The following is a 27,517-nucleotide window of genomic DNA, read 5'->3' on the forward strand; positions in this document are numbered from 1 at the left end:
TTGAGCGGGAGCCTTCCCCAAGCCCCCAGTCCTGCGTCAGCCAGTGCTGGCCCCTGGGAAGCCTTCGCCCTTCCTCTGGGTAAATACTGCCCTTTGCTGGGTTTGGGGAGCCAAGTGCAGGTGGTTAGGGGATTGGAGGGCTCCGTAGCTACCTTCTTCTTTCTTCCCATTTCCCAGACTCCTGGAAAAGGAGCAGCAGGGCCAGCTGGGCCTTAAGGTGGGCGTCTTAGTACCTGGGGTGACACGAAGCAAGAGCAAGTCAGCCATGAGCGCGTAAGGGAGGCAGTCCTGGCCTCTGCTCCTCTGTGCCACCGCATTGCAGCCTGGGTGACCTCTCTGTGCTGTACTGGGAGCCAAGGTTACCTGCTCCAGGAGCTTTAAGAGTCAGGGGTCATCTGTTTTTTAACAGCTCCATAGCCGGGAAAAAGCTGGGTCTGTTCTGTCTCACGGGACCACAGGGTAGTAGGGAGGAACTTGGATTTGGCAACAGAAGGACTCTAGTCCTGGCAGTGCCCTCCCCTGCTGTGTGGCTTGGGAGCAGGCTCTGTGGCCCTGAGCTCTCTGCCCACAGAGCCACCTGGCAGCATTTACGCAGTGCTGCAGGTACAGTAGGGAGGGAAGTCCGACAGTCACTGCTCACCTCCTCCCCGGCAGCTGCTGTGCGAGGACTTCGCTGAACCCCAACATTCGCTGCCTTTACTAAGCTCTTACCACGTGCAGCCACTGTGCTAAGGGCACTGATGTGTTCATTAACTCAACAATATTTATTAATCAACCTACTGTGTGCCAGAGGCTTTGTTTTCATGATCTCTTTTGGTCCTTATTGTAGCCCAAAGACATAGATATTAATATATTATCCCCATTTTACAGAGAAGGAAACCATGGCTGAAAAAGTTTAAGTCATTTGCTCCCAGGTGCAAAGTAAGTGACAAGTGGGACTCAGACCTGGGCCCTCTGAGCCCGAGTTGTCCATGCTGTTAACCCCTGTGCTTTATGTCAGCGTTTTCAAATGGTTTCCAACTTCTTTTGACCACGATCAATATTTCGCCTGGCAAGACATCCGTGTCTATAATGGAAACAAGCTCCATGAAGCAGCACCTACACTCAAAAACAGAAAACCCCATCTGGATGCAGTTTTCAAGGAGGAGCAAGTGATCAGCAGAGGCAGTGCTGGTGGCAAGCCATGCAGGGTGAGAACAGAGAGTTTGCCCTTGGGTTTGACCTTGCGCAGGTCCTTGGTGACCTTGGGAAACAGCACCGTGGGGGGGGGGGCAGAAGCTGGAGCAGAGGCTGCGAGAGAGCATGGCGGGGGCAGGGGGGAGAGACAGTGGACACGACAAATCTAGGGGACTGTCTCAAGGAGTTTTGCTTCCAATGGGAACAGGGCAATGAGGCAGGAGATGCAGGGGGCTGTGGTCAGGAAGGGTGAGAATTTTCTGTTCTTTTATTTTTACGATGGGAGAAATAGCAGGCGGCTCATGGGCTGAAGCGAGTGGTCCAGCGGAGAGTGGAAACGGGTGAGGAGGAAGAGGGAGCCCAGCTGAGCGAGGTCCCTGAGCAGGCCAGAGGGCTCGGGTGCACCGAGGAGGCAGGTTCCAGAAAAGGACGCAGAGAGCGCACCTTTAGTGATAGAGAGGAAGGCAGCAAAAGATAAAATAGAATAAAATAAAACTCTGGCTGTGACCCATCAAATGGATTTCATATCCTTTAATGGGCTGCAAGCTGTAATTTGAAAACCCTGCTCTGCCTGCTTGGCTCTGACCTCATAGCCATCCGGGAGGATGCCTCGTGGCCTCACTTTACGGAGCAGGAGAGTGGAGACGCTAAGTGACTCGCTGGTGCCGAGTGGCTACGAGGACAAACGGGGGCTGCAACCCAGCATCAGAGCTCCTGGGGTGCTTGCCAAATACCCAGATCCCCAGCCCCTGCCCTGCTGACTGCACCCCCCCCAGGTGGCCCTGAGGTGGCCAGCTGGCAGTGATCAGGTATCCAGGACCGGCCTTTCCTTCTCCACCATTCTGGATGTAGACGACCTTGGCGCTCCCGTAGGCTGATCTTAGTGCCACTCAGATCTCTCTCCAAATGGAAAAGATGTTTAGACTCCCTTTGGCAACCCACTTTTTTTTTTTTTTTTTTTGAGACAGCGTCTTGCTCTGTTGCCCAGGCTAGAGTGCCGTGGTGTCAGCCTAGCTCACAGCAACCTCAAACTCCTGGGCTCAAGCGATCCTCCTGCCTCAGCCTCCCGAGTAGCTGGGACTACAGGCATGCGCCACCATGCCCGGCTAATTTTTTCTATATATTTTTAGTTGTCCGATTAATTTCTTTCTATTTTTAGTAGAGACGGGGTCTCGCTCTTGCTCAGGCTGGTCTTGAACTCCTGACCTTGAGCAATCCACCCGCCTCGCCCTCCCAGAGTGCTAGGATTACAGGCGTGAGCCACCGCGCCCGGCCGGCAACCCACTTTTTAAATTCCAGAGGGTGGTGCTGGGTGAAACTCCCCCAATAAGAGCGCATTAAGGCAGGATTGGGGGTGAGCTTTGTCACCCCAGAGAAGGAGCTGGGGGGTGGTCTGGGAGCCAGGCAGGATGGGAGGGGCCCCAGGCCTCCTGCCACAGGGTGTGGGCGAGTGGCTGCCAGTCGCTTGGGCTGGCATGGATGGCTGCTCTAAACCATTTTTTAAAAATCAGAACCAAAAGTGAGTCATATTTTTTAATTCCCTTGTTCACCCTCTGATTCTAACTGCACACCCAGCCAGCGTGCCTTTCCCAGTAAATATACCTGTGATGGCTTTTTCTTCTGTTTTTAACTCTTCCTGCATCTCTCCAAGGGGGAGAAAAAGCCCAGCTCAAAACGCTATCAGTCATGCCTTTGCTGGCCTCGGCTTCTCTGTTTATTTTCTCCCCACGTGCTCATGACCCCCCGGCCCCACCCGCACCGTGTTCCCTGGCCCACCGGGCTAGCGGCCGCTCCCTCCCTGCCTTCGATTTTGTTTCTTCCTAAATGCATCCTTAGAATCCAGAGGCAATTTCCTGGACAAATTAGAAGATGGCCTGGACCTTAAGTGGCCAAGCGTCTCCTTAACGTGATTGATCGATCACCGTGAGTACCCAGAGAGCAGGGCCCGAGTTAGAGTCTCCACTGAGAATCCATCTGAGCGCCTGCGCTGCGGGTGGTCAGTCTGGGAAGGGTCCCTTGCTGGCCTCCTGCGGGTCCTCGCTGGCTGTGGGTGTCTGTGCAGCCTGTGGTTTCAGCCCACGAGCACCTCCAAAGAGAAGCAGCCTCCCCAAGGCAGAAATAGCACGTCGTTGAGGAAGTGCCTCAACGATGGGGCTGAGGACTCCTCTTCCTGGTGGTCCCCAGGGTTTCTTCTACAGAGAGTGGCTGGAGCACCCCCAGACCACCTCCTCATTTCCGCCACGTCACAGGGCATGGCCCATGTCCCCGGTTGTCGGTCTTGTGCCGCTGATGCATGGGGATCTTCTGGGGGCTACAGAAACTGCCCCGTCAGGCGAGGGCTGTGTGGGTAGCTGGGGAGTTTTCTTGGAAGGTTTTCTTCCTCCTTTCCCCGGCCACGTGGCAGAGGTCAGACTGCAAAAGAGGAAGGACAGGCTGGCCTGGGTTTCAGCAGTGATTGAGCCTCGAATCAGCTCATCCTCGGGGACCTCAGAGTCGCTTGTGCATGGGTTTCCGAGACTCCCTGTTTCTCTTGGCCTCCCTCTGTGTCTGGGCCTTCTCTGCCTATTATGTTTCCAGCCTGAGGATGAGTAGGATGAAAATGAAAGAGGCCAGCTTGCCCCTGGTGAGGGGCCTAGCGAAAGTTTGGCAAAGGAAGGGCATGAAAGGGTTGAGAGAAATGATGTTTCCATTTTCTCTGCTCACCCTGCGTGGCAGAAGGACCCTGGGACTCAAGAGAGCCCACTTCTGTTTCTCATCGTTTTGTGCTTGCTGGGCGATTTGAGGCTCTGTTTCCCACTTTAAGAAATGAGACTAGACTGCGCAGACTGGGGTGGCAAACTTTTGCTGCAAAGGGCCCGGTAGTAAATATTTTAGGCCCCACAATCTCTGTTTGCTACTCAGCTCTGCCCTTGACAATATGTGAACAAGTGGGCATGACCCAAGGGCAGAGTTCCAGTATTTACAAAAAGGCTGTGGGCAGATTTGGCCCAAGGGCTGTCCTTTGCCAACCCCTGGTCTTGGGACGCTCCCGTGTGGTCCCTTCCCGTGCTGGTGTTCCGGGATCTGTTACAGAGGTACCTACCCTGCTTAATTTTCCTTCGAAGCACTATCACTGCCTGACGTGTCATCTGTTTGTTTATGCTGGCTGTCTCCTTAACTACATCAGCAGTTTCATGAAGGCGGGACTTGAGCCAGATCTCCCAGGTCTAGAATAGCTAATGCGCTAAATAAATATTAGTAGAAGGATTCCCCTATATCTATACTATCTAGTGAGTGAAGTAAATACTTGTGGAAGGCTGAATTCATCTCTAAGTGTTTGTGGAAGGGCTGTCGTGTCCGTGCTGGGTGGGGGTGGACGGGAGGAAGACCCATCATCGCAGGATGTATGCCACGGTCCCACATTCAGGGGGTTTGGGATCTCACTATGGGGTTTCTCATTGTGGAGTGGTTATTTTGCCCAGAATGCTCCGATCACACCAGAGCAGACCCCCTCTCCCTGCCTGGTCAGCAGCATACCCTACCTGAGCGTGCCCTATCCCTCTAGTCCTCCCCGCCGCGGCCATCACCCCAGCCTCAGCCTGTCCGCGCCCCCCTCGCCCCCCCTCCCTGGGCATCGCCTGCAATCCGTTCCCCATGGAGCCCGCAGACGTGATCTCTTTAAGACATAAGCAGATACAAGACATACCCACTGTGCCAGATAAAGGGGCCTGAGCTCTGGGGACAGAGGCCTGAGTTTAAGCTTTGTGACTTTGGGCAACTTACCTGACCTCTCTGAGCCTCAGTTTCCTCATCTGGAACATGAATCTCCCCTCGGAGGGGTGCATGAGGTAAAGAATGCTCAGAACAGCAGAGCATGGGGAGGAATGGCCAGGGAGTGCACACTGGTACCAGGTTTCTCAGCCGCTTCGAGTCCTGCAGTGGCTCCCATCGTCCTCCCGCCACAGCCTGCCTGGGCCCCAGCCTCACGTCCTACTCCCCCTCCCCATCCCTACTCCACGCTCACCCCCGTGGCTGCTCGAACACACCAAACTCATTCCTGCCTCAGGGCCAACAGTACGCTGTTCCCTCTGTCCAGAATGCTTTTCCCCTCGCACAGCTTATCCTGTGGGTCTCCCGAAACACCACCTCCTTTTAAGAGGCATCTCACTACCCTTGCCAACATCAGTCTCCCCCGTTAGGTTCTAGTTCAGCCAATTGTTTGGTTTCACTTTTTATTGCATTTATCCTAACTTGCGGTGTTTTCCCCCACTTGCTGTTCACTCATTCTGTGGCCTCCGTCACTGGAGCACCGGTGTCCCCAGCCCAGCGCACCCGGGCACGCGTAAGGTGCTCAGCCGTTAATTGTCGAATAAGTGACTGAGCGCCAGAAGGTCCACCGCCGTTCACTTTTGGGTGGATAAATGAACGGATGAATGAGCAGCCACTGCCGCCTGCCCACCCCCTCCGCTCAGTCCACCCCCTCTGTGCCGGGTCCCGACTGTACCATCGGCTGCTCAGCAGCCTCTGGAGGTCCCTAGTCCCTTCTGAAACAACCCCCTGTTAGCCTGCTGCCCGAGACCATCCCGAGCCTCCCTCAGCCTCCCTCGCCTACACAGCCCCCATCGTCTAACCAAACTGGAGCCCCCAAGGTGCCCTGACAAGGAGCCGGAAGAGGGGGACGGTGCGCCAAGGTGCCGGATGGGGGTGCTGGAGGCAGGGCTCCAAGGCGACGAGGGCGCGGCAGCTGGACCTGCGAGGCAGATGAGGTGGCGCAAGGGTGGCCGGTCCCTGGGAGGAGCTTGAGCGAAGGCAGGAGGGAGGTGGGAGCTGGGGGCACGGCTGGGCCCAGGGTGGGCAGAGGGGCGGGTGCACTGGGCGGGAACGTGAGTCGGAGACGGGGCCAGCAGATGGGATCGGCCTGGGGTGAGGGCGAAGGAGAAACCAAAGAAACTTTGCAGAGGGGCTGAGAAAGGGAGGGGTGCGCATGGGGCCTTGGGAGGGGTTGCTGGGGGTCTCCTTGAAGGCCTTAGATCTGGGACTGTGACAGGAGGCAGGGAGGGAACTAGATGGCGCTCAGGAGGCGCCTCAGGGTGGCAGAGCCAGAGGTGGACTGAGATGATGGCGGGTGGCTTTGGGAATCCAAGGAGGGGCACGCTGGGGGCGTGGCGTGTGAGTTTCTCTGGCTGCTGTAACCAAGTACTGCAGACTAGGGGCTGAAAAGCAAGGCTCGAGGGAAGAATCTTTCCTTGCTTCTTCCAGCCTCCCGGGGGCTCCCAGCGATCCGTGGCGTCCCTCGGCTTGTGGCAGCGTCCCTGCAGTCTCTGCCCCCGTCTCCATGTGGCCTTCTCCTCCTCTCAGACGTGCACCGGTCCTCGCGTGTAGGGTTCGTCCTCCTCCAGTGTGATCTCGTCTTAGTTAATTATATCCGCAAAGACCCTGTTTCCAAGTAAGGTCACACTCCGAGGTCTGGGGAGGCATGAATCCAGCCCGCTGTAGACGGGGCGGCGTGCAGCCTCAGGAGTGTGAGGAGTGGGGCCAGGCCTTGGCTATGCGCAGGCTGCAAGGAGGCCCCTGGGGACACTTTGAGGAAACGTTTCCCCAGGGCAGCGGGGAGGGGTGAGGGCCGGCAGGGTGGGCATGGACCACATTTTCAGGAAGTCTGGAGTGAAGGAAAGGAGGGGCCCTGTGGCTGGAGGAAGCAAAGTCAGAATGGTTTTGGTTTTTTTAGCCAAAGGGAAACCTAAAAGAGCCTCTTGGCCCTCAGAGAAAGAGCCACCAGCAGTGAAGGAGAGAGAGGAAATCCAGGCAGGAAGGTGAGAATTAGCAGTGCGAGCCTCCGACAAGTCAGCTTAGGCTGGAGGAAGAGCCCTTCTCAGGGAGCGGAGCGGTGTGCTCTAGAAAGTCACACGGGGAGGGGAAGTGGGGAAGCCCATTCCAGAAGACTCAGGAACTTTGCTTATTTTCTGGCAGGGATTCCAAAGGAGGTGTGAGAAAGGATCGAGGGCTGGGGAGGGCCTCCGAGGCTCAGAGAGCAGGAAGCACAGTGGCCCCGTGAGCCGAGGCCAGGGCACAGAGGGCTGGTGTGAGAGCTGCGTGCAAAGGTCTGAAGGAGTTTCCCCATCCTTAGGGTGGCTGCAGTGGCCTAGTGTGTCTGGTCAGCATTTTGCCAGGGCTCCGCTATGTGATTCCGACCACGGCTTTCTTCTGTCCTCAGGCCCCTGGCCACCCCACCCAGCCTAGGATCTCCCTGGCCCCTGCTCCCTGCCCAGCCAGCCCTCCCAGCCATCCATGCCCGGGGCCACACACTCATTAACTTGCCCTCTCTGCTCACCTCCCGACCTGCTCAGGAATGATTTCAGCTGAGGCCCAGGGTGAGGGCACCTTCCCTGCAGCATCCCAGGCCAGGAACTCGGCGACGCGAAGGCAGCGAGTTTGCAACGGCAAACTATTCTTGGCTCAAGCCTGCTCGCTGCTGCTAATTTCATGCCCCTGTGATCCAGGTAACGCTCTGCTGCCTTGAGCTGCCACCTCCAGGCTCGAATCGCTTTTCCTCGCCCCGCAGGAGCCCAGCTGCGTCCGCCGCCACGTTCTGGAGGTGGGGGCTGCGCAGAGCCGCCCCGCAGAAGCCGCTCAGTGGCACGGGCATCGAGCCTGCCGCAGCTCGTGACTAATTTGCTGCGTTCGTTTCAAAGTGCCCAAATGGCATTCAGGGGAGAGGAAGCTTAACCAGGGCCTGCCAGAGATAAACGGGCTCATTTCGGGGCCTCCCTGCCTGAAGAAACCTCTTTACCTGGACTCTGAGCCCAGAATTAAATTCTTCCAGAAGAGATGCTTAGCACGGAGCCTCTCAGCGTGGCGGAGGAGAGGAAATGTTCCCCGTCATAAAATGGGCCTCACATCTGGCCAGCTGGCTCCTGTGGGTTTTTAAATTGTGTTTGAAGAGTGTTTCCCCCTTTTCTGGTGTTCACAAACTGGGCCGGAGTGTAGCAGATGAAAATAAGTTTCCTTGTCGCCATCACAAGTGACTCAAGTGCCCCAAGCCCAGGCCGGAAGTGCCTTGTCCCTACTGACCTGGCTTCTGGGGAGCAGATGGCGCCTGGCACCCCTGGGCCAGGGTCTGTCCACAGGCTGGGTTACGAGCCCCACCCCCACCCCGGCTTGCACAGCCGGGACAGAGGCTGGGAAGCCTGCCCGCTGCTTCCTGACCACACTGCCCTCTCCCACCGGTCTGCGCTCAGCTGCCGACCACGCCCATCCATTTCGGGTGGCTGGCAGGTGGGGTCTTTCTCTTAATCTTCTTTTCTTTTTAACACTACTGCAATCCATGAGCCCATGGATATGCCCTGGGGAATGGGCGGTGGGGTTTGAGAGAAGAGATAGCCCTTCTGCGCCACCCACACTGAAAGAAATGTGTCTCTCAGATCTCAGGAGCTGGTACCTGCTTGCTTTTAGGAAGGCACGGGGGCTGCCAGTCCCAGCCACTGGGGCATCCTGATGACACGCTGTAGCCCCGGTGACAGTGTCTGGGCTCGTGCGTTTTACATTTGTAGAGTGATGATAAATGTATCTCCACCAGGTCCCTGCCCCACCCTGCGTCACAAGGTCCTGTCACCAGCCCAGCTGTGTGCCTCTGAAATTAGCCTCAGGCTGCTTCTCTGTAAAATGGGAGTGATTCCAGCTGTGCCTTGCCCTACAAGCTGTAGTGAGAGCATGTGGGCTGGGGTCTGTGCAGGCCACGTGTAAGCAGTTTTGCTCATGGTCACGGTTAACTAGCATTCTGCAGGGCTTCCTTTCCCTCCCTGGGTTACCTGACAGGATGACCTCTGATGTTACTGCTTCTGGGGGCTGGGGGCTGAGTCCTTCCCGAGTTCCAGGTAATTGCAAGGTGCAGGTGGAGATAGCGGAGCTCTGGGAGATCAGATCAGACATTCAAGGGACGGAGCTTTTCCTCTGTTCCTCAGAGCTGGGCCTTGCCCCACGCGGGTTTGAGAACTCAGAGTGGTGACTGACAGGCCTCTCTCATTAGCACCCTGGGGGACAGGCGCCTTGGCTGCCCGAGGTTCCCCCAGCCCTCACCACCTCTCCCCCAGTCACGTGGGTTGGGTGAGGTTTGTTTCAGCTCAGCAGATTCCTGTTTGTGCTGAGAAAAGGCTCCGAGGTCGGTTGCAGCAAGTGGATTGAGTTGGCGTCCTCGGTGGCAAAGAAGCATCCCCGTGTGCCTGTGCACGTGCCGTTTCCTCCTGTTGGCAAGCCCGTCTCTCTCCACCTCCTTGTCTGTCTGACACGCTCCCCCGATCTGTCCAGCTGCCCTCCTCCCGTCCTCCCAGCACACCGCGCATCTGCTGTGCCCAGCTCCAGGTTTGCACCCGACTCCCGAGGGCACGCAGGTGCCACAGCTTCTGCGTCACATCTGCCCGGATGCCGGCACAGTGCAGGCACACACGGGCCTGCGCGGGATTACCAGCAGGCCTCAGGGTCTCCTGCCTGGGGCCCACCTGCTGGAGCAGGGAATCCTGCGTGGGAGGCGTCATCGGCTCGTAGCATCTCTGCCCCGAAGTCCCCTGCCTTCCTGCCAGATCACCCACGGTCTTTAACCTGCGGACCTGTAAGGCCCAAACTGACCCCCAGGGCTGCAGGTTTTCAACAGGCCACATAAACAGGATGGCTGTTGCACAGTTCTGGGGGGCGCCATGCCTATCACAGCCCACAGGCCTGGTGCCCCCAGGGTTGTGCGAAGCGCAGCCTGTGCTGTCGTGCACAGTGGCCCCAGTGCTGTCTCCCGCACAGTCTCCTCATCCCTCCTCTCCTCCCTGGCCGGAGCTGCCTTTGGGGTCCACGTGTTCACCTCTAAAGATGGAGATGGTTGCAGCGAACCTGCTGGGACAAAGAGCCTTTGAGGGAGCTCCCAGGAATCAGGCCCAAGTGGAGGTGAACTCCGTGTAAATGATCCCAAACATCGCATTCCGTGAAATCCACCTATTAACCGCATGGACATTACGGATCGCCTTGGAGGGGGCAGTACTGTTACCATCCTAGTCACACATGTGTTTGGACCTGTGTTCAAAGGTTCTCCCATTTCCTTAAGCAAAATGGGAGAAGGTCGCCCCAGCACCCCTTGGAAGCCAAGGAGATGAACCCAGGAGGGAAGTGCCAGCTGCAGAGCCGCAAAGTGCGCAGTCAGGAGTGAAGGTGGGACCTTCACGGCAGGGTCCTGTGCAGTAGTCCATCAGGGAAGCAGGACGGAGGGAAGAGGGAAGCGAGGCAGGGTTGGAGAGCGCAAATACAGGGAGCTACCCGATGACTGAGCTGGCCACAGCCTTGCAACAAAACACACATAGGACGTCTCCAGAGAAGCCACGTGGAGTAGTTACACAGGGACAGGAAAGGCAAGCGCTTTATCTGTTGGCTCCATCCGCCTCCTGCCTCTCATTGGTCAAAGTCCACCTCGTGGGGCTTTCACCCCCCACCCTTCCAAGAGTGTGACCTGACCTTTCTCACAACCACTGGCGCGGCCGGCAGTGCGTAGGCCCAGGGGTCTCTCACTGGCAGCCGGCTCCTCTGGTGGCAGTGGCTTTATGACGGAGTCACCGGAGGGGCAGGGTGAACAAACAGGTCTGGAGTGACACGTAAAGTAAGTCCAGTTTCCTGACATCAGCACATGTTGGTGAGGAAGGGCTGAGGGGACTGATGTGCCCATCGAGTATAGCCTCTGTCCCCAGGTGGGCAAGCACATTGGTCTTCCTGTCCGGCAGGAAGTGGTGTCAGCTGTCCCGGTTTTTATCGAGGAACTGATTGTAAGTTGAAACAGGAAGGCTACAACATTCAGCAAAACCCTGATGAGTAGGAACCCAGCTACCTGAAACGCTCATGAATCAGGAATCTGTGTGGCATAACAAAATACTGCAAACTTAGTGGCTGAAAACAACAGACTTTTACCATCACAGTTTCCGGGGGCCAGGAATCTGGGCACACCTTTGCTGCGTCTTCTGCTTAAATCCTCACAAGGCGGCATCAGGGTGTCAGCTGGAGCTGTGGTCTCATCTGAGGCTCAGTTGGAGAAGGACCCCATCCAAGCTCACTCGGGTCGGGTTGGCAGAATTCAGTTCCTTGTGGTCTAGGCCTGAGAGCTTTGGTTTCCTACTGGGCGTTGGTGGGAAAACGTCCTCAGTGACTCGGGGTCACCCAACACGGCCACTTGCCTCCTCTGAGCCAGCAAGGGAGAAAGAGTCCAGCAGGGAGGCAGCTGCAGCTTTATATTATATAACGTGGTCGTGTCCAACCGTCACCCTTGCTTTGCTGTCTCCGTCGGAAGCAGTCACAGGTCCCGCCCACACGCAGGGTAAAAGCACAGGGGACAGAGATGGTGGAACATCTCAGAGTCTGCGCTACGGCACCTCACTTCACAGAACTTCCTCACAGGCAAAAGCAGCAAGTAATTGAATAAAAACCACCACGTGTTTATATCAGGAATTAAGTTTTATTTTTTTTTTAAATTCCATGAGCTGTGCTGAGGCAGCCCACGTCACAGCTCCCGATCTGTGCGGATAGAAGGACGGCCCAGCCCCACGTCCGTGCCCCCCGCCGCAAGTTCTTTGTAAGGCAGAGACGCAGGCCCAGTCAACAGAAAGGGACTCAGAGTCTTATCCAGTTGTCAATATTCAAAAAGCTTGTCAGCATTAAAAAACACGTTTTTCTGCTTGCATATCAACGAATCAGAGCATCCAGTTACCTGGAAAATCCTCGCTCCTGGAACATTCAGGGGGCCTGAGCCGGCTCAAAGAAACAAAAACAGAGATCCCTCGTCCTTCGTGACAGCCGGTCACAGACTGAGCAACTGCTGAAGGAAGGGGCCTTGCTGGGGGCTTGGGCGGGGGCGGTCTCTTCCTAAGGGCCTCTCTCCTTTGCTCCCCACCCGGAGCCCACCCCACCTCACAGAGGCCCAGCCACTGTGTCAGGGTGTAATTGACGCCCCAGAGCAGTCCAGGCTCTGCTGAGCCCATCAAGGCAGGAACAATGAGGTGCACCTCCAAGGCGGGAGGCTATTTCTAAGGCTCATGGTCGACGGACCACACTAGCTGCGATTATCATTTTAATTGCAAGGCCACCATGGCCTCATATTCAGGGTACAGATTTCAAAGACCACAAAACAGTCTGCAGGCTTAAAAGGGGACGGTAGAACGGCCTGTGCTTCAGACTAAAAGGGGCCCGGTACGACATCTTTCTTTCTTGGCCTCTAGGTTGCAATCACACTGTCCCAGAAAGGAGAACTCTGACCCTCTCTTTCAAGGTCAGACTCACATCCCACCTCCTCTGGGACCTTCCCCAAACCCATCTCATTCCCATTCTCTCAAGCACCTCCCCTCCCCCACCCCCACCCCCACCTGGAACCTCCCACGGGTCCTTTCTCCGGTTTGGTAAACAGCACGTGTCTTTGTCTTCTTGTGGTGTTCTGACCTGTTAAAAAAACCTTTGCATTCCGTCTTATGCTCCTGGTGGGGCACGCTGTGTTCCGCAGGGGCAGGAGCCACACCACACTTGGTGGGGGGCTTGGCACTCATCGTACTTGGCACGTTGGTACTCAAACTGTTTCCTCGGTTAACTCTCTCAAGCTCTCCGGAGTGGGATACTCCCACAGCTTCTTTTTTTGCTTGTTTATTTAGGGTTAAACAATATAATTTATATAAAGCCCTTGTATTTGGTACATGGTAAATGCTGAATACACACAAGCTGTTATTATCACAGCTTAGAACCTGTCATTACCAACCTGGGGTTCATGGTTTGACCGTGAACAATGACCAAAGCCAAGATCCATGAGCCTTTTCCAGTGCTGTGTGTTTAAAGACGGGTATATTAAGGGCTGGTGCACACATAGTACAGTCCTTCTCGTGAGTGGACATTCTCCCAGTTTTGACGTACACAGCTGCCACGCCGCTGCTTCCACCGTGAGTTCCAGAACATTATAATAAGGAAAGTCTTCACCTTTCAGTGGCCTCGTGTGCTCTCTGTCATATCCCCGAGCGGCTGCAGGGAAAAATGCCCTTTTTCCACACTCTGGCCAGTCTAGGAGCCGTTTCCCAAGATGGCTTTGACCTTCTGTAGCAGCTCTATCGAGAGAGCAAATCCGGAGTCAGAACAAAGTTTCCCTCTAGGGAGCAGCGCCCGGTGCATGTCTAAGAGGTTTCAGTTGGTTGCAAGAACGTGAGAATATGGTTGGGTCATAAAAACCCATGTGGGTAATCCTGCACTCGGGCAGTGGGCCAGGAAGGCTGATCAGCAGAGCTTTTCTTCTCACACGCATGCTGGGTCCTGCCCCGCAGCCTCAGCCTGTGGTGGGGAGCGTGAGCGGCAGGGCATCAGGGCTCACTGTGGACAGGGACAATGTTCTTATGTCGCAGCAGTTAGTACAACTGACATCGACAGCGGTTTGTTGAGTGACTGAGTGAGTGGTCTCAGGTTGGAGATGGGGTGGGACCGTGTCATCCTGTGGTGGGCTTACCCACAGCTCCTGGGTGTCTGAAGACAGCAGCGAGAAGCCCCCCTCAAGAGGGGCCCTGTCTCTGCTCCGGGGTGGGCCCTTGCCTCCATCCGAGTGACCTCGGCAGCCTCTCGCTTGTGTGCTTCCAGAACTACTTTGAGAGCTACCTTGCCGTCGCCTCCACCGTGCCCTCCGTGCTGTGCCTGCTGGCCAACTTCCTGCTTGTCAACAGGTAGGCCGCCCTCCTCTCAGGCCCCACCCTCACCCCTTGCCTCCGAGATGCCCCCTCATCCACACCTGCTTTCTCTCTGCCTACTTTGATGGTGGCCACCAAAGTAGGAGGCAGGCAGCCCAGACTTGTCCACGAAGATCGAGAGGGCAGACCAGCTGCCTGGGGACATTGCTGTGACATCGTGGCAGCAGCCAGTGGGAGGTGTGTGGGGATCCAGAGGACTTCCTCCCTCCTCTTCTCAGGCGAGCCTGTCTCAGTGGCTGCAAGGCCTGTGGCCCCGAATGGTGGCCTAGTGTTCAGTGCTAAGCTGGTAACACCGGCCGATGTGTCAGCCACTCGCAAAGGAGATCAAGGGGGAGTTTCTGACATTGCATTGGTGAGGGCTAGGAGAGGCTCCATCTGGAGGCACCGTGCATGGAAGGAGTTATTTAGGAGAGGGCCGGGCGAATTAGCATGACCCACAGACCCCACTGGGTGACAGTCACTGGCCATTCTCGATTGGAGTTTATATGGACAACAGTCCTAGCCACTGTGCCTGCACTTCCCCTACACTACTGCTGAGTGGTAACAGCGGTGGTTATGTTATGGTCCAGAAACCTGGCCTCTCCTGGGCATGGCCTATCTCTGATGGCAAATCTATTTTTCCCAGCTCTGGTCCATTTGTAGTGACTGCCAGATCTCTGGTTGAACAGGATTCCAAGGCAGGTTGGGCTTCAGGGAGTGTGCCGTGGTTGATTAGTGATGTCTGTTCTGGGTACAGGAAAAGAGAGGGTGGCACGAGTGTCTTCTGTGTACCAAGTCTGAACAACAGATCAGTCTTTCCAAACATATGCTGTGGGGCTATTCCAGTTATCTGTTGTTAAATAATGTGATCCCAAAGCATAGTGGCTTCAATCGATAGCGATAATTAGTAGTTCTCATGTTCTGGGGGTTATCGAGGCTCAGCTGGCAACTCTGGCTCATTGTGTCTCCTGCAGTTGCAGTCAGACAGCAGCTGGGATTGGAACCTATTTGTCTTCATGTTGTCTCTCTCTCCCCCCCCAACCCTTTTTCTTTCTCTTTTCCCTTTCCTCCTGCTCCCCTCCTAGTCTCCCTGCTGGCCTCAGGGTGATAGGACTGCTCACATAGTGGCTGAAGGGCAAATGCCCCAAGACAGCAGGGAGATGCTGCACTTTTGCCATCCTCGACTGGGCACGGCAGTTACAAAGCCCACTCAGATTCAAGGGGACATGGACTCCACCTCCCGACGCAAAAAGTGTCAAAGGATTTGCACCCTTCTTAAAACCAAAGTGCGGTCTGGAAGAGTGAGGAGAGCGTTGCTCAGATGGGCCTGAGGGCCTTGCAGCCCCTCTTCCAGGCTGCAGACTGCCGGGAAGGAGGGGGTGGTTAAGCAGGGCTGCTCTGTCTCCAGCGAGGCGTGGGCTCCAGGCCAGCTGCCCTCCCGAGGATGGGCGGGGGATGGTTCAGCAGTTATGAGACCATCTCCAGGGGACTAGCCCCCCACCCCCGGCCTGCCCTTGACTCTCCTGGGCTCTAGGGCAGGGGTGAGGGCAGCTTGGGGAAACGCTCCCAGGCCTCCATCTGCTTCCAGGCTGTGGGAAGACGGTTTGGGGCTAAGCTGTTTTTTATTTAATGTGCGAGATTGAAGCATCTCCTTTTCTCCCCTCCTGGAGAACGCTGGTTTTCTCCGACTGGCTCGTCCATAATCGCCAAGTGTTTTATTATGTTAAATCTGCAACATCATAAATACTTATGAGGACGATTTACATTTTGGAGACTTATGAAGAAATCAGTCCCCTGGGGTCCTGCGCCCTCACGAGTAAGGGGGTGGAGGAGCTGACAGCCCCCTCCAAGGATCTTCCTGGGAATGTGACCTGCCCCAGGCTCGGGCCTAGAACTGTCGTCTAGCCGTACCTGTCCCCTGGACCACTCTCCCTGCCTGGATGAGAGAAGCAGAGAGGGAAGCCAGCGTCCCCTGTTAGTGCACCCGGGACAGGCTTGCACCTGGCACATCTCCTGAAGCTTGAGGAGCGTTGGGGACAGCACTGGAACCCAGAGATGGAGGCTCTGGTCAAGAGTGGTTTATGCAGCAGGTAATTAGCAGGCGAGGAGGAGACCCGCACAGGTGAGGGGCCTTGTGGGTACAGAGCCAGTGTTCCAAACTGCACGGCCCTCGGAATGCATGCGGCGTCTGCCTGCGCATCTCCCTCTCCTCCCGCCCTGGGCGGGCCTGAGCGAGAAGTCCCTCAGCTCTCTGCAAGGCCACCTTCCTGTCCAAGCCACTAATCACCTTGTAGTGACAGCACACGGGGGAACTCCTGCTGGACTTCGTCCTTGCCGGCGGATGTCTCCAGCCGCACCGCCCACCACACCGGGGAGGAGGCAAGAAGCGGGCGGCAGCCCCCGCACTGCTGATCCCCTCGCTCGTCTCTTCATACAGCCAGCCAGTATTACCAGGTGCCCGCCAGGCCCTGTGCTGGTGCCAGGGGAGAACAGGCAGGGCCCTGCCCTTGCAGCCAGTGCCAGCGTGTCCTTTGCTGCCTCCTTGCCCCAAGGAACTGGTTAAAACTTTTTGGTATTTGTCCCCAACCTCTCTGTCCACTTGAATTTCTTCAGATTTAGAATTATTAGCTGTCAGGGACCTTAATATAATATTATCTAGTCTAGTCTCTTCTTTTTAGAGATGAGGGAACAGAGGCTCAGAGAGGTTGGATATTTGCCTGGGGTCACACAGCAAATTGATGACAGAGCTGGGCAGGGCTCTGGTCTCCTGACTCAGGCTCTCTGCCCTTTTTGGCTCTTATCTTGGGGGTGGGTGGGGCAGCTCTAGCTGCTAGGAAAAGGCGGGGGACCCTGTGTGACAAGAGTTGAGTGTGTAGGATCACCCCAAGCATCAGGGGTAAGGCTTGACTGCAGGCCTCCAGGGCCCCTGGTGTGCTCTTACAGCTGATGCTGTAGGTCCCCAAGGGTCCAGGCACTCCGCCCGGCTGCCCCCCACCTCCTGCCCAGGCCCGAGGCCCCTGCAGACCCTGAAACAAGGATTCAAATGCAAGTAGTTTATTCAGGAGGTGAAGGTGGGAGAGCACAGAAGGCAGACAGGGAAGAAAAGGCAGCCAGTAGTGGATGCCCTACCAAGCCAGCTACCGCAGAGGGCGACCAGCGCTTAATCCAACCGGGGAACTCTGGGAGCCAGTGTGGACCGCGCAGCCGGTGGGAGGGAGCTGGGGTATGTACCACCCACTTCCCTAGTCGTGCTTGGAGCTGCTCTCAGGAGGTTTACTTACCTGTCACTTCCAGCCTGCTCCATGGACCAGTGTGTCCCGAAGTGGTAAGAGGGAGGACATGTGGACAGGACACCAGCAACATCGCTTTGGTTTCTGACCATGTCGTTCCCCAACTTAAAACCCTGGACACACTTGGTAGCCAACAATAGAGACACAAAAAAGGATTTTCTCATTCGTTAACTGGAAATTAAAGGCCGGTCTGCCTGCAGGCTTCGTTGGGTCTAGAGGAATCTCCTCCTGCCCAGGCTCCGTATGTCTCCACTTGGCTTTACTCTGTGCGCTGCATCACCACACACAGCTGGCACGATGGCAGCTAGCAGCTGCAGACACAATCAAAGCAGAGAGTGCAGCAGTACCAGGGAGACGTACTGGCCCTGTGTGGTCACATGCTAATTCCTTCCTCAAGCCCAGTGGCCTAGAGCATGATGAGCCCAGGCCGGGTCATGTGCCTGTTGTTTGTGCTGTTGGTGTGGGTGATGTGGCCGACCACCTCCCCGGGACCTCCCCAGGGTGGCTGGGATGGAGGAAGGAGTGTTCTCCCAGGGGGAGGGGTGCTGGCAGACAAAGACACACACAACACACCCGGCCCCCTCCAGGACGTGGCTCCACGTCTCTCTCCAGCCTCGTTTCAGCTCCCTGAACATGCCTCACTCTCTCCAAGACACGCGCACTTACGTCCAATGAGCTTCCCTGTCATCCTCATGGTCCAGCTTAGGTGTTGCCTCCAGATAGCCTTCTGCGATGCTCAGGGTGGGTTTTGTGCCCCTCGGATGTGCCTCATGGTGCCCTGTGGCTTCCCGATGGAGCACTGAGCACAGTGACATGAATACCTGTTGCTGCTCTGTCCTGCATCCCTGGCATCCGGCACAGTGCCTGACACACAGGAGTCACCAGCGCGTGTTTGCAGGACGTGCACGCCCTGGAGCACACACGTTGGCAGACTGAGCAGTGGGCTGGGGCTCAGCACCCCTGGGTCCCGCCCCAGCTCCCCACAGACTCACTCTGCAGCCTTGAACTGTCCCTTCTATTCCTCGGGCTCCCTCCGGCCCCTGACACAGCGGTGGCAGCACCTGCTCCCCCTTCAGCCAAGGACCAGACGGAAACTCAAACTAGCCTGGGGCCACCAAAGCACGTTGCAAAAAGCCTTTCTTGCTTTTCATGCTCATCATTTCACACCTACTTATGTACATAGATATTTTCTCTACCTTTCAAGTTTTTCTTTTTCTATCCAAAAGAAAATTTCTGTATACGAAATCTGGCTTTTCCCCAGCCCCCTACCCACTGGTTAGCAGGAAAAGTAACTAAACATCCAGTGCGGTTTAAAGCTTAGTCTAATCTGATGATGTAAACAGCCCCTTGAGATGATGCTCTTGCTCCCTAGAATAAAAATGTGCAGTTTCTCAGCCAGCCTCCTTCCCTGCCTTTCTCTCCAGGCCAGTATGGGGGCTGGGAGAAGTGTATGGCTTATCTGTAGGCATGGGATTGTGGGTGTGGGGGCAGGTCCCCCAGGCCTGGGTGGCACTCAGGCTCAGCTGCTGCCATGACAACTGAGACAGACCATCACAGGAGAGTCACCTGCCCTGGCCACCTGTTCCATGCCACCCACATTTCCTTTATTCCAGAGGAGGCATAGAGCATCATTCTGAGACATCAGACTGGAGCCAGAGCTCCTGGGTTCACAGCTGAGTGACCTTGAGCAAGTTCCTTAACCTCTCTGACCTCAGCTGCCTTATCTGTATACTGGGATAGGTAAGAATACCTATCTTACAGAGGCAGTGTGAGGATTAAACACATTAGCATATAGAGAACACTTAGCAGAGGGCCTAGTGCAAGTTAAATACTGCGCGAGTGTTTGCTGGGATGATGAGGATGTCCTTCTCCCCCAGTGGAAGCTCAGCCCAGTGGCAGGAGAAGCAGGGACTTGCCTCAGAAGTCCTGGCATCCTGTCCTTGAACATCACAGCAAGGTGAAAAGCAGTGTCGTCCACTGAGCGCTGGCCCTGACCCAGGCACTGCTTTCTGCACCCCCGACTACTCACCTCCCCAGAGCCCCACCCCGCTCCCTGTGGTACAGGTGCCGAAGCTAAAACCAGAGCGGTGCAGTCACTTCCCCAAGGCCGCACAGCCAGTGAGCCGGGAGGGCAGGATTCAAGCGCAGGCCTCCCAGCCACTGAGCTCCCCTGCTTCCCTTAAAGTGGTTCACCAGCCCGGCCCTGCATGGGGGGGCCCCGAGGGGGTGTCTAACTACTTCTGGCATCTTCGCCCCAGGGTTTCCGTCTATGTGCGAGTCCTGGCCTCCCTGACCATCATCCTGGCCATCTTCATGGTGATGATCCTGCTGGTGAAGGTGGACACCTCCTCCTGGACCCACGGCTTCTTTGCGATCACCATTGTCTGCATGGTGATCATGAGCAGTGCCTCTACCGTCTTCAGCAGCAGCATCTACGGCATGACGGGCTCCTTCCCTATGAGGAATTCCCAGGCGCTGTTATCAGGTGAGAGCCAGGGCCTGCCACCTGGGGTCACGCAGAGGAGCCAGAGGTGAGCGTGTGGTGGCTCTTCCGGAAGAGGAGATGATGTGTGTGCTGAGTGGGTTTCAGCCATCTGTCATTGTGTGACAAGCCACCCCCAAACTTGGTGGCTTAGAACAATAGCAGTCATCATATTACTCACAATTTGCAGCTTGGACAGGAGTTGGTGGGGACAGCTCTTCTCTGTTCCACGTGGTGTGAGCCGGCGCAGCTCAACTTGGGGCTGGAGGATCCACTTGCAAGACAGTGTGCTCTCCCGGAGTGCTGGAAGCCCAGCCAGGGCTGGGGCCAGGGGCCAAGGTTCCTCCCCCACAGACCTCACCATGCATCTTGGGCATCCTCGTGGGGTGGCATGTGGCCTGCAAGAGCGAGCATCTCAAGAGATACAGCCAGCAGCTTTATTTCTGATTAGTGACAGAAGCCACATGGGGTCACTTCCACCATAGCCGTAAGCTCACCTGGACTCAAGACAGATGCACACATCTCGGTGGGAGACTGCGACAGTCGTGCTGTAAGAAAAGCAGGCAGGAGGGGAGACGTAGTCGCAGCCATGTTTGCAAACATGGTCTGCCCAGAGTGCAGTGCCTGGAACCGGCCGCCCTTCCCGCCTTCTCCCCATGGCCGCTTCTCCTGGTCCTCTTCTCTGCTCTGTCTCTTTCCTTCCCCTTATCTTTTCTCCCCTTCTTTTCCCCTTTCCTTCCTTCCTTCTGTCTTTTCTTCCTTGCCGATTTTATAGAGGACCTGCTATGTTCCAGAGATTCAAAGATGAACAAGACTCTGTCCTCTCGGAGCCGATAGCCTAGTGACTGGACTCCTCAGTCCCCCGAACTTTGGCACTCCATGGGCGTGCTGTGCATGACGCGGGCTGACAGCCGCCAGCTGACGTTTGGGTGCTGGTCCGACGAGTCTGTTACGGGGAGGCCTTGGCAGTGTTCTCTGAGCTGGAGAAGCACATGTCTCTCACCCTGAGGGCCCTGCAGGGCGAGAAGCAGCCGGGTCAGTAGATAAGCGGGTGCTTTCCCAGAGAGCACGCCCCCCGAAGCCAGACTGGAGGCTCAGCTGCTCTCCCTGTGTCCCTGTTGTGCAGAGGAGGGCCCTAAACATTTGCCCACTCGGGAGGAATTTCACAAAGAACCTGCGCTGTGCCAGTTAGTTAAGAACGCCAAGTAGTATGTGGCCGGGATGACGAATACCTTAACAGGGGTGTATCCCTTCCCCACTCGCCCGACGTCACTAACAGATCCCTATCGTCCCTCCTGAGCCTCTAAATCCTTCTCAGCACAGCACTTGAGGCAAGTGCTGTCAACGGATCAGAGTCTAGATGTGAGCTTCAATCTGTTTGCCATTTTTGATATAGGATTAGGCTTCTGGCTCTATCCTGGGAAGGCCTTGGGCCTAAAACAAAATGAGATGAAAATGCACTCATTGCTCCGTTTCCTGAGTAAGGTCAACATGCCCCTAGCAATGCTTCAAGAAGGGCCACCGCAGGTTGGATTTAATCCTTCTGTCACCCCTGGCCTCAGAAAGAGGTTCTGACCCCTCATCTCCCTCCAGCCTGCTGGCGGAGGATTTTTCAACACAACTCCAGCCTTGCTGGCCACCCCTCCAGGAGCCAGTGACAGACACACCATGTGTGTTGGCAGGTGGCTCTCGGGTCCATCTGGCCACCTGTGGATCTTCCAGGGAAGGGGAGTCTCCTGTGAATTTTTCAGAAAGTCCATTTTTGAAAAGACGGGGAAATTTAGTACTTATGCTCCGATACGAATGTCCCTGGGCCCTAAACCATTGTCACCCTTGCGCAAAGCCCCCATGGGTGCCCAGCGCCACCTTTCCAGCCCCTCTTGTTCGTTGTCCAGAGGAGCCCATCTGTGAATTCTGTGTGTGCTGGCAGCAGAGGAACAATTCATTCATTTGGTGCTGATGTTTTTTTAAACCCCTCATTTGCATGTATTTCCATAACTGATGAGATAAAAGTAGGGAGTCGTGAAGGATGAGCTCCTGGAGGCCTGGCTTGTTGCTGATGATAATGTTGTAAATTCTCTGCAAGTCGGAAGGAGAGAGAGGAAATCAATAGGCAGTGACGTTAAGATGTTAAGATCTCCCCCTCCGGGCGGCTGAGTTTAACCCCAGTTCTTACAAACCGTCCAGGTGGGGATTACAGCTTCTCAGAAGTGGGCACCCTCTTGGCAAAGGGTTTACCCCGTTGCTGTTGCTTTGATGTGGGGAGGACAGAAATAGCCAGATACCTAACTGGGAATCAGAGTGGATTTGTTTTGTATTTGGCACTTCTCTGCACCAGGCACTTTTCTGAGTGCTTTGCATGTAATAATCCTTTTAATCTTCATAACAGCCCTAAGAGGTGGGGTTTAATATCTTCATTGTATAGATGAGGAAACAGAGGGACGGAGAAGTTAAGGGACTTGCCGAGGGTCACACAGCTAGAAGTGGTAGAACTGGGATGGACGTTCTGATTCTAGAGTTCTTAATCACTATGCTAATTTTCACACCCTTGCACTTCCTCAGGTCTCACTCTCTAGCCTCTCCCGGGCTAACAGAACTTATGTTGGGAAGGTTGGGGGAAGGATCGACCATCAGGACCAAGGGCTGTTCCCTGCAGAGCCACAGAGATGTCAGGCGGAGCATGGGGATGTCACACAGTGATGGTGCACCAGGGTGGACGGGGCCTGAACCGTCCCTCTCCCACTCTGCCCCGTGCCACAGTGAGCGGGGGAGCGGTGCCGGTTGGGAGCCGCCCGGAGGACAGAGCAGGCCATGCCACGTGCACCAGCGTGCTGTTTGCTGCCGCAGTCAGCCTTCCTCCGGCCTCGCTGGGAACGGATATTCTCATACTCTGAGGTGGGCAAATTCGTCCAGCCAGTCAATCCAGCATCTCCGCCAGGCCCCGCCCGTATGGATGCGAACGGTCCTGGCCTGCAGCAGTGACCTTCCACTCATCGTCCCTTTCCACCGCAGTGTGGTTTCAGGTGACGGGCGGGACGAGTGTTAGCCCCAGTTTCCAGGCAAACAAACACAGGCAGAGGAGAGTAAGTGATTCGGCCACACTCATCGCAGCACTCCCAAGCCACTGCCCTCCGTTAGGTAGCAGGGAGAGGTGTGGCCACACCGTCACATGGGGTAAGTGTGTCAAAGCCCTTGGCAAGAACATGCCGTGTGGCAGGGTGGCTGCATGCTCGTATGTGTGTGAGTGTATGTAGGTGTGTGGTTGCATGTATGTGTGAGTACCGTGCCTGTGCACGTGTATTCACATGTGCATAGTGCCACAGCGGCCTAGGGGTGCAGGATAAGTTCCATGAGCTCATGGGAGGGTAATGCAATGGGAGTTTGTAGCCAATGAGGGCCTCCCCAGAAAGGACAGCCTCAGGGGCAGCGAGTGAACCTTTGCTAGAACATTCCCTGATTGGTGGGTGCTTTTGGCCAACCGCAGAGAAGAGGAAATCCAGAGCTCTTTGACATCTCCCACCCCTAAATCTAAAATTTCAGACCCCACTAGAAGGACAGTAAAGGTCAAGGGTCAGCCAGGGTAGCTCACGCCTGTAACCCTAGCACTCTGGGAGGCCGAGGCAGGAGGATCGCTTGAGCTCATGAGTTCAAGACCAGCCTGAGCAAGAGTGTGACCCCATCTCTACAAAAAATAGAAAAATTAGCCAGGCATGATGGCCTGTAGTTCCAGCCACTCGGGAGGCTGAGGCAGGAGGTTGAGCCCAGGAGTTTGAGGTTGCTGTGAGCTATGATGACGCCACTACACTGTAGCCAGTGTGATAGAGGAAGACCCTGTTGCAAAAAAAAAAAGATCAAGGTTCGGAGGTGAACCTAGGAAGGGAAGCAGACTGGTGGGGCCCTCCTGGAGGCTGGGAGCCACCCCAGGAGCAGCCTCTTAGAGAGTCGGGCAGAGGGAGAGGGAAACCTGCACTCCGGGAGACGCTGCGGGATGCCTCCCCATCTCCACGGCTTAGGGGTGCTGTGGGAACTATGCATTTTTCACATCAGGAAATTTTTATTTCCATCTGTTAAACCCAAACAGAGAGCGACCACGGCCACCCACCTCCTCTCCCACCCCTCACCGTCTGTGCCTTGTCCTCTGCTCTCTGTAGGAGGAGCCATGGGTGGGACCGTCTGCGCCGTGGCCTCGCTGGTGGACATGGCAGCATCCAGTGACGTGAGTGACAGCGCCCTGGCCTTCTTCCTGACGGCTGTCATCTTCCTTGGGCTCTGCATGGGGCTGTACCTGCTGCTGCCCAGGCTGGAGTACGCCAGGTGAAGGGCCCGCCGCGCGCTGTCCGCCCGTCCTTCTCTCGTGTGCAGTTAGAGCTGTGCCATCTCCACCCGCACCCTCCTACCATCTAATCAGGCCCTGTGCTGGTGTCCTTGTCTGTGGCCCGTCTCCCGCTGGAGGATGCGTGCCACGAGAGCAGACCCTTGTGAGAGCTTTGCTCGCCGCTGGACCCCAGGGCCTCGAGCTGTGCCTGGCTCGTAGCGGTTGCTCAACAAATTGGCCTGGCCAGTGGCCCCGAGAAGCTGGCTCCATGCTGTGCCCCCGAAGCAGTTGAAGCCTGCAAATTTGGGGACAGGGAAGGCAGGCGGTAGAAGTGGGGCCTGAGGAACAGTAGTAATGAACAATAGTAAGAGTTCCCGTCACGGAGCAGCCCCACCCCAGCATTCGCTCCTGCATCCCATCCAAGGCTCACGCTCCCCCGTTCCCCTTAGGGGACAGCTCTGTTATTTATTATTTCCATGCACAGCTTAGAACACCAGGGTTCAGAGGGGTTAAATTACTTGCCTGAGTTGCAGCCAGTAGGAAGCAGAGCCAGGATTTGACCGTGACCCCAAACTTGTGCTTTTACCCACCCACTGCCTTATGGGCCTTCTTTCTGCCGCCGGGGCCTCTTTTCTTACGTTGAGTCTCTCTTTTGCTTTCTCTCCCCAGTTCCTCTTTCTCGTTGCTCTTTATAAACACGTCCCTTGACTTTCTCTGCTGTTTCTTTCTTTGCAAAGCATTTTCCTGTCCATTATCTTATTTGATGTAGGTAGAGCAGGCGTTACTGTCCCCATGTTGTGGGTGAGGAAACTGAGACCGAGAGCAGGCGCAGGGACTCCCCGTGGTCCCACGGTGTGTGAGCCGCAGAGCTGGGCAGGGACCTGCTCTGGACTCTGCCCTGTTCCGGGGCACCTGGGTTGTGCGGTGGCTCTGAGCTAAGCAGTTTACCTGTGTATTCTTGGCTCATTATTTATGGCAACTTGTGCAGTTGTTATTGCGTTTCCCACTTTACAGAAGAGAGTGCAGCTTAGGGGAGTTCACAGATGTGTCTGAGATCACTCACCTGGTGAATCACAGGCAGGGATTTGAACTCAGAGCTGCCTCTTCCCAGCAGATCATGCTGCTTCCCTGGCTCATGACGGCGAGGCCCTTTCCTCATCATTCACTCCTCCTGTCCCTGTGAGGAGTCACCTCCCTGAGCCCCAGGACCCCGATTCCCGGGGTGGGTTACTTTCCCCAGTTGTAGGATTGTCCATCACTTCAGCTGGCCGCAGCAGCTTCGGGGCTGTCATCAGAAATTGTCCAGCTGTGGCTTCACACTGACATCCCCGCGATTCCTGGGCTCTGCCTGGCTCGCTGTGCCCCCAAGCACCCTGGACACTGCCTGGCGCCTTGTCATTACTTATTAAATTATTTTTGAGCTGGACACAGTGGTGCGTGCCTGTAGTCCCAGCTACTCGGGAGGCTGAGGCAGGAGTTCAAGGCTGTAGTGAGCTATGACTGCACCTGTGCATACCCCCCGCACTCCAGCCTGGGCAACATAGTGAGACCCCACCTCTAAGAATAAAAAAATAAAATAAAAATTATTTTTGAAACAGTGAATGAGCAGAGAGGCAGGAGGGTCCCCCGCTCCTTGTGCAGTTTCACTGTGTCCTATTTCACAGTGATTTGGGTGGGTCTGTTTCCAGTAGGGGGGCCAACCTTCCCTGTTTGCCTGGAATGGAAGGAGCTCCCAGAACAAAGGACTTTTAGTACTAAAACCAGGACACTCTCAGGCAGACCGGGACGGTCAGTCACCCTAGTTTCTGGTCTCATTTGGTTGGGCCAAAGTCCTTTCCAGCCAACATGTGAGACCAAGAACACCCAGGGCTATGCTGTCCCGTGGAAATTTCCGTTTCTTTGCTGATTGAAACTTAGGCCAAGATTTCTCAATTTATAGACGCTCATCTGAGGATGGAGCTCCTGGAGAAAGCTCGGCCCCGAGGGCTGCCCAGACTAAATCTTACATAAAAGGCTGCACTTGGTGCTGTACTTGGAGGGGTGAGATGAGGCAGTAAGATTTGGAAGAACTTAGGAGGAAGAGCTTCGACCGGAGAAACTTGGTGGGGAGCTTCTCAGAGCAGACTTAGGACAAGGACCTAACTCTGAGTGGAGAGGGAAGTAAGAAGATTCCTCTCCCTAGATGGTAATTGTGAAACCAGACAGGATTCAAGGCCAAAGCACCCCATGCTGCATCTTGCAGAAGAGCCATTCTGCTGTCTGTCAGCTCTTAGGATGGGAGGGCTGGCAGGAGCTCCAAAACCCCATGGCCCTGTCAAACCTCCCTTTCAGAGAAGAGGGATGAAGCCCAGAGAGGAGCATACCCGGCCCAAGGTCACACAGGGAGGCAGAGGCAAGGCTGAAACCAGAACCCAGCTGTCACCAAGCTACTATTTCCCTACACGCACACACACCAAGTCCTTCCATGTGAGCTGTTAATACAGTGAGCCTGTGTCTCTTGGTTGTCAGATCCTTGAGGCCCAGAGAGGTTGAGTGGCTCAGAAAAGGTCACACAGCAAGGCAGAGTGATCCACACTTTCTCACTGGTCAGAGTAGCAGAAGGTGAAAAGATTCATGATGTTCAGTGTTGAAGATGTGGACAGAGGACACTTTTATAGGTTATTTATCAGTTCTTTCAGCAATTGTGTTTTGAAGAGCTACTCTGTGCCTGGGGATTTAGCTAGAAATAATCAAACGTGGACCTTGCCCCAGGGACCTGTCTTCTGTCAAAGGAAACAGGTGACAAACTAGTAAACCAATGCAATGATTGTAGATTGGAGTCAGGTTTGGAAAGAAACAAGTGCTCTCATGGAGATTAACAGAGCAGGCGGGTTATTCATTTGGGGTGTGTGAGTGGTCTGGAGCAGAGATAAATTGGTAGTACCTATTTGGAGAGAAGTTTCTCAATATCTATCCAAATTTTAAAGCTGCAAACCTTTTAACCCAGCAATTTCCTCTTCTAGAAATCTGTCCTCCCGAAATACTAGTGTGCGTGTGCAAGGATTTATGCATGGGGATATTCATTTGTAGTAGTGAAACACATCACATTATCTGTAGTAGCGAAAAGTTGGAGCCAACCTAAATGTCTATCATTAGGGGAGCAGTTTAATTGCGTATCCAGACAGGGAACTGTCATGCACAATACAGCAGAGGGACAGAGCCATATATGTTCCTGTGCGAAAGGATGGCCACGAAATAATTGTTCTTTAGGCAATTCTGTGTGTGCATTTACATATAATAGTTATGCCATGTTTTAGACTTATATAAGGTATGTATATACGTATTCTTTATATATGTAGGCATTATGTTATTCAGGAAGTTTTATAACATGTATAGTTTGATCCCATTTTTGCTTAAGAAATATAATTGTAGGCCGGGTGTGGTGGCTCATGCCTATAATCCCAGCACTCTGGGAGGCCGAGGCCATTGGATCGTTTGAGGTCAGGAGTTCAAGACCAGCCTGAGCAAGAGCGAGACCCCGTCTCTACTAAAAATAGAAAGAAATTAGCTGGACAACTAAAAATAC

The 27,517-nt window shown here is 55.1% G+C and overlaps 1 protein-coding gene across 1 annotated transcript in view; it reads left to right on the plus strand.

The window, feature by feature from the left end:
- SLC29A3 (solute carrier family 29 (equilibrative nucleoside transporter), member 3) overlaps window positions 1-27,517 on the plus strand; it is a 40,037-nt gene that overhangs the window by 9,672 nt on the left and 2,848 nt on the right. The window contains exons 3-5 of the mRNA XM_012663596.1: window positions 13,780-13,862; window positions 19,414-19,640; window positions 23,789-23,951. Of these exons, the coding sequence (XP_012519050.1) occupies window positions 13,780-13,862; window positions 19,414-19,640; window positions 23,789-23,951 (473 nt within the window). The remainder of the gene's footprint in view (window positions 1-13,779; window positions 13,863-19,413; window positions 19,641-23,788; window positions 23,952-27,517) is intronic.

The sequence above is a fragment of the Propithecus coquereli genome, unplaced genomic scaffold (genome assembly GCF_000956105.1).
Source record: "Propithecus coquereli isolate 6110/MARCELLA unplaced genomic scaffold, Pcoq_1.0 Scaffold812, whole genome shotgun sequence".
Lineage (NCBI taxonomy): Eukaryota > Metazoa > Chordata > Mammalia > Primates > Indriidae > Propithecus > Propithecus coquereli.